The sequence below is a fragment of the Echinops telfairi genome, unplaced genomic scaffold (genome assembly GCF_000313985.2).
Source record: "Echinops telfairi isolate 266 unplaced genomic scaffold, ASM31398v2 ScPeMD7_7467;HRSCAF=8505_1, whole genome shotgun sequence".
NCBI lineage: Eukaryota > Metazoa > Chordata > Mammalia > Afrosoricida > Tenrecidae > Echinops > Echinops telfairi.
This window is the reverse complement of record NW_022111368.1, coordinates 28193603-28202553: the sequence shown is the minus strand read 5'-3', so window position 1 is coordinate 28202553 and position 8951 is coordinate 28193603. Positions and strand designations below refer to the sequence as shown.

Genomic DNA, 8951 nt, shown 5'->3' with positions numbered 1-8951 from the left:
TCCTGTTCCTGGATTCTGTGTGTTATGAGCTCCTATCTCTTATCTATACCTGTGTATACGTTACTGTCTAGTCTGAATTGAGAAGCAGCACTGGGGTCATGGTAGTGGGGGGTGAGGAAGCCTCAAGGAACCAGAGGAATATAGTGTGTTTCATTGATGCTTTACTGCACCCTGGCGACTCATCCCTTCCCTGTGGCCCCTCTGTGGGGAGATTGTTCTACTGTCTGCTCCATCCCCCCTCGTTCTCAACAATGTTTTTGTTTGTTATGTGTCTGCTGATGCCTATTACCTGGTCCCTATGACTCCTCATGGTCGCACCGACCTGGTGCTTCTTCCATGTGGACTTGTTGCTTCAGTGCTGAATGGTGGCTTATGTATCTTCATGCTTTTAAGACCCAGACCCTCTATCTTTTAATAGCCAGTCAGTGCTTAGATTAAGAAAGAAAACTCTTACTTGTTCACTGCTGGTAGCAACTTAAGTTGAGAAGAATTTAGACGTGCATCTCAGGTGCCGTGGGAGGTTTTCTCTTTAGATTCATCATTCTTATTTGGGGAATGTATTCTAAAAAAGGAGTGTGTACATAGGTACAGAGATACCCATACATGACTCTGTCAGATGGTCTCTCCTTCATGAAGTCTAAGTGGGACCCGGTGGGTGGCGTTCATTGTCGTGAGGTTAAGCACCGCTCCCCAGGAGAAAGGTGGGCTTTTTACTCCCGTTAAGATTTGCAGGCCGGAAACCTCCAGGGCAGTTCTACGCTGCCTCCTCCTGTTGCTGTCAGTTGGAAGTGACTCCATCGCAGTGCGTTTGGTCTGCGCATTGCATGCACCCTAAGCAGGTAAAGGTCCGTGTCAGTCCAGGGTTGAGGCGCTGTGTCCCTTTGTGTAGAAGCTTTTTCAAAAATAGAGAATATGTCCTCTTATCATTCAGGTGCAGGTTTTTCTAGTGGAGCTACAACTTTGTGTGTTGTTCTCGCAAAAGTGAGCTGGCCCTGAATGTGTGAGCTGTAAACGTCTTCTTTCTGCTAGGCAAACCACAATGAAGCGGACAAAGAAGGGGATCCGGTGGAGGGGGCTGATGAGCAGCTGTTCAGTGGGATCACGAAGGACCTCAAGAAGAGGTGCGTGCCAGCTGGGCGGGCGCTTAGGGTCTCCTCTCCCTCTTCTTCTCCCTCTCCCCCTCCCCTCTTGGCTCAGCATGCTTTGCTGGAGGGATGGTGACGGCCCCCTTGCACACGCCCCGCTGTGTGGCCAGTTTCATGTAACACTTTATCACTTGTTCATTGTGTTCTCTGTGTTGGTGAAGTGGACCAGTGAATCCAGACCAACCTTGTTACTTTAAACAGCTTTTTTTTTCTTCCCCCTTTCATTCCAGTAACTGAAACAAAACAAAAGACTGTTTAATTCCAAATAAGAAACTGGAAAAGCCTGCTTATAGAGTGCACCTGGAGTATTCCACTGTTCTTTCATTTGCTACTCACTGTCCATGTAGATTTCTCATACTCGATGAAAGAGCCTTTGTTCTCAGAATCGAAGTGAGTGAGTGTAATGCTTATCTCTTTGCTTCACAGCCTGCCTCCCCTCATGGCTCAGAACCTCTCCATACCTCTGGCCTTTGCCTGTCTCCTACATTTAGCCAATGAAAAGGTAGGTGAGTCTGGTAAGCATGTGAGCATTTCCTAATTGAGTCTTCCTGTTGGATCTTGCATGAGCGACCTTAACGTTGTTGTTAGGTGCCAGGGAGTGGGTTCTGACTCATAGCAAGCCTGGGTGCCACGGAACACAGCGCTGCGGGGTCCTGTGCCATCCGCACAGTCATTCCTGTGTGTGGCCCGTTGTCGCAGCCACTGTTACTCCACCTTCTCGAGGGTCTTCTTTTCTGTGGCCGACTGTCCGTGATCCCCGCTTCCCGGGAGTGCTGCTCCTGAGCGCGTGTCTGAAGGGTTGACACACAGGCTTGCCATCCTCACTGCTAAGGGGCACTCCTCCTTCCCGGACATTCGTTCATTCTTCTGGCAGCCCGGCCCTTTCCGTGTGCTTCACCAGCCCATCCTTCCAGCGCATCAGTTCTTCTTCAGGCCTCCTTAGCCAGTGTCCAGTGTGTGCGTGCCTCCGCGGCCGTGGACTGCCGCGGTCTGGGTCGTGCAAGCCTCTCCTCACAGTGCTGGCTTTGCTCCTCGATACTCGCAAGAAGACCTTCGCAACAGCTTTGCCCAGTGCTGTCCATTCCTCGATTTCCTGACTGGCTCTCCCTCGAGCTTCGATTGTGAGACCATCACCATCATTTCCATAATCTTTGGAAAATTATTTTTGGCCATATTTTCCAACTACTGATGCATTCCAATCACCAGTCATTATCAAGTGCGTCTTGGTTACATGTTTGATCAATTTCAGACTGAAGAACTTAGTAAAATTATTTGATTTCTTCATATTTGGCTTTAGAGTTTGGTATGTATGTTTGAATAGTCATATCAACTGGTCATCCTTGTAGGCGTGTGCACTTCAAGATCTTACAGTGTTGTTTTTGATGGTGACTGCAGCTCCATTTCTTTGGAGTTTGTCATTCCTGGCATAGGAAGCCGTGTGATTGTCCAAGTCAGAATGCTCCAGCCAAGGCCACTTCAGCTCAGTCTCCTAGGATGTCGATCCGTATGCATTCTACTTCATTTGTGATGGCTTACACTCCATGTGCTCCCCATCCCAGTTATTTTTGGATGTTTGCAGCTGTTTCTTACAATTTTCAGTTGTGCCCAAAGCAAATGAAGTCCCTGAATACCTGCTTCCCCTGCATCTTCAAAGTTGACTCTGTTTTGAGGAGATAACTTCCCCAGTCTTCGTTTGTAAGCCTTCACCCCGAGGGCTCCTCTTCTAGCTCTGGGTCAAGCAGCGCTCCGTCTCTGTTCACAGGCTTTCCCACTCCTTCTTCCTCTGCGAGCCCACCACACAGCGACACAGAGCCGACAGGCGAGTGTGGGGATTGCCTTCTAGGTTATCTTCAGTAAATTCAGGGAGCTATGCAGTCTTTCCCATCCAAAGCAGGGACCACGTTCCTGGAAGTAACTTAGAAAAGGCCATCCGGTGTGATTTGCGATGAAAATCATGAAGAGGACTCAAATTGGAAAATTTTAGCAGAGCCAGAAGATGCACTAGAAAGAATGTGGAGTGGACGTTGAGGGTCAACTCACGAAATTTTATCTCTGATGCAAAAGAGGGGTGGGTGGTTTATGGCCACATTTGGTAAGCAGTGCTTCTTAGTGGCGCTTACCCCTGGAAGGAGCTGGGGTGGCAAATGCAGTGGGTTATGAGTTGGCCCGCAAACTGCAAAGTCAGCAGTTTGACTCCCCCAGCTGCTGCATGGTAGAAAAATAAGATTTTTTGCACCCATGAAGATTTACAGCCCTTCAAACCCCTGTAGGTGGGGAAACCATGAGTCAGAATCAGCTTGGTGGTCAGTGGCTTTTGCTCATTTGGAGGGAAATGGTGGCCGGGATTGGTGAAGGAGTTCCTGGATGGGAATGTCGGTAGGTGTGTGTGAGGAAGAGGGAAAAGGGCAGGTGGCTGTCCTGGCCATTGCAGAGGGGTGAGGTATCAAGGGAGTGAGGAGCAGGGACTGGAGGAGAGCCTTGGGTGCCTGGTGCTACCTGAGGGTGGGTCCCTGTGTCCTGTGAGGTCCCGGCAGTTCTCAGTGCCAGGTCTGGATTAGGCTATGCTGCCCTTAGCCCCCTCAAGGCAAGCAGCTTAGTTCTTGAGCCTTTTATTCTAAAAACACTCACTGCTCTCAAGTCAGCTCTGACTCCTAGTGACCCTACAGGACAGAGTCCCAAGACTGAACATGCGGCAGCCAAAAGCCGCGTCCTTCTCCCTCAGAACTGCTGGTGGTTTTGAACTGTTGCCTTTGGAGTTCACAGTCCAACGTGCAACCCACTACACCGCCAAGGCTCCTCTGGGCCTTTTATAGATGGGGTTATTATAGAACCAGCTGAGGTTTGGCTTTTGCTAGTTTTTTTTTTCCTTCCCTGTGATTAGCAAGTATTTGAAACCAGCTTTATCATCTGTCTTAGATTATCTAGTGTGGCTACACCAGAAATAGCTCAGGGGATGGTTTTTAACAGACAAGTTGCTGTTTCACAGATTAGGAGGTGGTTGCTAGAGACCATCGATTCAGTAACGCGATTCAGTAACGCGCGCAGACCAGCCCCACGCACAACAGAAAGAGACACCCACTTGCCATGCTTGAGCCATCTCTTCGAAGGTCTTCCTCTTACACTCCGCCCTCTGCCTGACCAATCCTGATGTCCTTCTCCAGGGCCTGGTCTCCCCTGACATCATGTCCAAAGTCCATGAGACAAAGAAATCTCGCCGTCTTTGCTTTTCAAGAGCATGTTGGCTGTATTTCTTCCAAGGCAGATTTGTTTGTTCTTTTGGCAGTCTGTGGTACTTCCAATATTCTTCACCTGACACCATACTTAAAATGCATGGATTCTTTGGTCTTCTTTATTCCAGTTCCAACTTTCACATGCATGTGAAGTGATTGAAAATGCCGTAGCTTGGGCCAGGCATACCTTATTTCTCAAAGTAACATCCTTGCTTTTCAACATTTTAAAGAGGTCTTATGCAGCATAGTTACCTAATGCAACTCGTCTTTTGATCTCTTGGCTGCTGCTTCCATGGGCATTGATAGTGGATGCAAGCAAGATAAAATCCTTGACAATTTCAGTCTTTTCTCCATTTATCGTGTCGTACCTATTGGTGCAGGCGTGAGGATGTTGGTCTTCGTTGCATTGAGTTATAATGCATACTGAAGGCTACGGTCCTTGATCTTCATCAGTAAGGGCTCCAGTCTTCCTCTCGTTGAGCAAGCAAGGTTGTGTTGTCTGCATATCGCAGAGTGTTAATAGCCCTCCTCCAGTCCTAGTCCATGTTCTTCGTAGAGTCCAGCTTCTCTGATAATTTGCTCAGTGTACAAATTGAATGAGTGTGGTGAGCGGATACAACCCTGACACATGCAGCCCTTTCCTGATTTTTACACTATGCAGTCTTCTCTTCTTCTCTTTGCCCGAATGCCTCTTGATCTGTGCACAGATCCCACATGAGCTCAATGACGTCTCCTCAAGTTCCATGGCTACCCGTAGTCTGAGGCAGTTGTCGTTTAGGAAATTGGAATTCCAGATTCAGAGTGCCGTCTCGGGAAGACATTCTCTGTCAGCTGCGGCTAAAGGTCCTCCTCTCCTTTCGGCATCTGTCGGTCCAGCACCCCTTGGAGCTCTCCATGGGTCTTCCCGGGATCTGGGGGCGTCACACTCCACCCTTGACTCTTCTCCCCTGGTGATAGTAGATCACTCTACTCTCTGCCTGTCTTTTCCCTCCTTTTATGACCTGTAAGATAAAAGGTATCATAGGCCATGCCCCAGGGAAACTTCCCTTACATCAAATCAGGACTGTGACAAGATTAAGTAAACTGCATCACACCCATATGCCTCTTGCTGGTTTATTACATCATGGTGGGGAGATTGGTAGCACTAAGCCACTGAGAATCACAACGCAGCCAAGTTGACATGTATTTTGGGGGAGCACAGCTCATAAATCATACAGATTGTATTTGCTGATGAAATTTTCTCTTCATGGGACAAGCCTCATTCTTGGTAATGACCAGCTTATTCACGTGATGAGAAGGTGGTCTGTGGTTCTTCTCCCAGTAACTGAGGTTCGTGTGGATTTTGGTCTCCCTCAGAATCTAAAGCTGGAAGGAACAGAGGATCTGTCTGACGTTCTGGTGAGGCAGGGGGAGTGAGGCCCTGCAGAGAGGATGGCACCGGAGACTCATCACTTTCACAAGGACCAGGACGCCCGCTGTGGCTGGAGGATGTGGAAGGCTTGTCGGCAGACTCTAGCCCTCCATCGAAGTGCTCGCGTGTTCTTTCCTTCTCTGTCACAGCGCTTTGACTCACTGCCCTGGATCAAAGTTTCTGCCCTGTCAGGACCACTGGGAAGGAGGGAGGGGGAGGGTCAGCGGTAGGAGAGGGCAAGAAAACGTGTCCTGAATAGGAACACCTGTACCCATCCTGTGTGTCCATGTACGCTTTCATACTTTCAGTCTCCTTGTTGATTGCCATGTTTTTCACTCTTTATCCTTGTAGAAGGGACTTAATGTCACAGGGCTGCCTAATGTATGCACATTTACGCGAACATGGATGTACGCCTTGGCATACTTATGTACCTATGTAAATGCACACACACTATTTTCTGTGTGAGGACTGGGTGGTCTGTTTACTGGACAGTGTACCCACATGTCAAGGTAAGGCAGGGGATGTTCGAGACAATGTATCTTATGTTTCTTATAGGAATGTGGAGGAGGAAGAAGTAATTGCAACCGGAGATTCACATTTCAAGATTAGACCACTATTTAAGCGCTTCTCGATTCTGCTACATAGTGATTGTCTTCATTATTCCCGACCCACTGTAATAGAAATACAACAAGTGGGTCACTTTAACAAAGCTGTTCTTAAAATTTAGGAGGCTGGAAGTTCTGAAGTCAGAGTGTCCGCCCCAGGGCGCGGGGAAAGGGAAAGGGAGGCTCTCTCTAGCTCCACGGGGAGAGCCGTGGCTCCTTTTGACATCAGACCTTCACCCAATCCACAATAAAGGTTTAAAGACATGAGTATGTATGTATGTATGTCAAGAAATTATGTTTCTTTGCATCAATTACTGTCTGGATCTAGGAGGTTCCCAGCAGAGGGATCCCAGATCGAGGGTACATTCCAATCCTGGCTCTTTTTTGGTTCTTCAGATTTGCTCACTTGCTCAATTTCTTAGATCTCAAAAAAGAACGGCTCCAAGATCACCGATCCTGATGGTCCCCTGCCTTTGACGAACATCCTAGAGCTTAGGGTTGACAACACAGGATGATTGTACCAGCTCACAGAATGAAGGACGATTACCCAGTACTTCTAATCATGGTCCAGTCGAGGTGTGATGCACATTTTTAGGGGGGGCACAATTCGACCCATACAGTGTAGGTACTATTTCTGGCATTTATTTATTTATCGAGTGCTAAACATCTTCTGTGCATTACTTCATTCAGCCTTCACAGTAACCCTATGAGAAACACCATTATTCCCCTGTTAGAGACGAGAAGTGTACAAAAGTACAGCAGCTTGCATGAGGACAGACATCAAGTGGATAGGTTGGCCTTGAACCCAGTAATCTGCCTTTGTCTTGTGTTCCTCAGTCTGTGCAGCGGGAATCCGGTGCTCAGAAGTAAAAAGCAAAGACTTGGAGAGATTCATGTTTTTCGCAGGGTCATTGTACACACAGCTGTGTCGAATTCTTCCCATAACATAAGGGGAACAGGGTGTCAAAATTACCTAACTGCAGAGTAGGACGGCACAGTAGACCCCAGCTACAGGTCAGGGCTCTCAGACCACCCTCACCAGGCTGGCTGGCTATCAACTTGGTAATACGCTCCGAAGATGACTCAGCAGTCATGTTTCTCAGTGAAAGGATACAGACCAGCCAGCCGCAGGAAGAGCAGGGCCAGTGCCGGGAGGTGTTCAAACACGGAGCTTCTGCCTATCCTATCCCTGTGGGATCTTCACCTGCTACTGGCTGCCTTTCTCTCTGACCTTAAGGGTTTGTCTCTGCCTTCCATTATTTGTCATCACGAGGAGGAAGTTCAGCGTGGGTGGTCGGTTCAATGTGATTCTTAATTAGGTCACCCAACACTCCTTAAGCCCCGTCGTGCTTACCCTCCACCCTCAGAGTCTTAAACACCTAGACCTGCACCACTCCGTAAGCCACCCTGCCTGTGGCCGCTCTTCCGAAGTTCATGGGAAATGTGTATTATGAAAAGTCTGCATGGATTTCATTTTTATTTTATTCCCCAACACTGTAGTGCAGTGTAGTTTGGGGCACTGAGAAACAGTCAGTTCAAGGAGTCCCTCAGTGCAAGATAAGTTTTGCTAAAATTGAAGCAAGAGCAGACATCCAGTTTATGGTGAAACGTGGGTGGGAGAACGGTGAAATCGGTGCTTTTTAATGAAAAGCTTATGGGGACACTACAAAGGAATCATTTGCAAATGGGTGATTTGCTTTGAGAAGGGATGAGACGATGTTGAAGATGAATCCTGCAACATCAGGCCATCCACATCAATGAGTGAAAAACTCATCTTGCTCATCCCTCAGCTGAAGAGGGTGGACGACTAGCAGCAGGAGCAGCAGCCAACATCGTAAATGACACAGTTGGTTCAGCGTACACAGTTCTGACCGAAAACATTCCAGTTGAGTAAACTTTCTGCTTGATGGCTCCCAAAATGTTGGGCCAGATCAGCTGCAGAGAGCAGAACTTTCCATGGCTCTATGTACACATATATATTTATACCGTATACACTCGAGTATAAGCTGACCCTAATATCAGCCGAGGCACCTAAATTTACCACAAAAACAATTTAAAATGTGCTGAAAAACTTGGCTTATACATGAGTATATATGGTGTATATGTAAATTAGACGTGGGTAAAGATTACAGGGCAGATCAACCGCTTTACCTTCAACAATCCACATTTTGTTTCACCTCATTCATTGCAGTGCCTTCAGTGTAACTCCACTTCCCCGACTTCTCCCTTGTTTCCATTTCTTCTCTCCTACCTCTTCTCAACTTTGTCCCTAGGTAAATTCTGCCCCTTTTTATCTCATGAGCAGAGAACATGAGACATTTCACCAAAGACAACACACAGCCAACCCGGAAACATGAAGAAATGACCACAGTCATTAGCTGTTAAGGAGCTGCAAGCAGCAATGGGCCATCACCTCTCCCCAGCATGAGTAGCGGAGTTAGAAAACAAGCGCTGGTGAGGGCCAGCAGAACTGGGACCCTCCCACCCTGCCGAGAGGACTGGAACATGGGAACAACCACTGTGGAAAATGGGAGGGCGCTTCCTCAGAGTGTTGAGAGTA

The 8951-nt window shown here is 47.9% G+C and overlaps 1 protein-coding gene across 1 annotated transcript in view; it reads left to right on the top strand.

The window, feature by feature from the left end:
- NCAPH (non-SMC condensin I complex subunit H) overlaps positions 1 to 5994 on the top strand; it is a 36205-nt gene extending 30211 nt beyond the window's left edge. The window contains exons 16-18 of the mRNA XM_004704360.4: positions 1030 to 1121; positions 1572 to 1647; positions 5732 to 5994. Of these exons, the coding sequence (XP_004704417.4) occupies positions 1030 to 1121; positions 1572 to 1647; positions 5732 to 5791 (228 nt within the window). The 3' untranslated portion in view covers positions 5792 to 5994. The remainder of the gene's footprint in view (positions 1 to 1029; positions 1122 to 1571; positions 1648 to 5731) is intronic.
- Positions 5995 to 8951: the final 2957 nt, after the last annotated feature.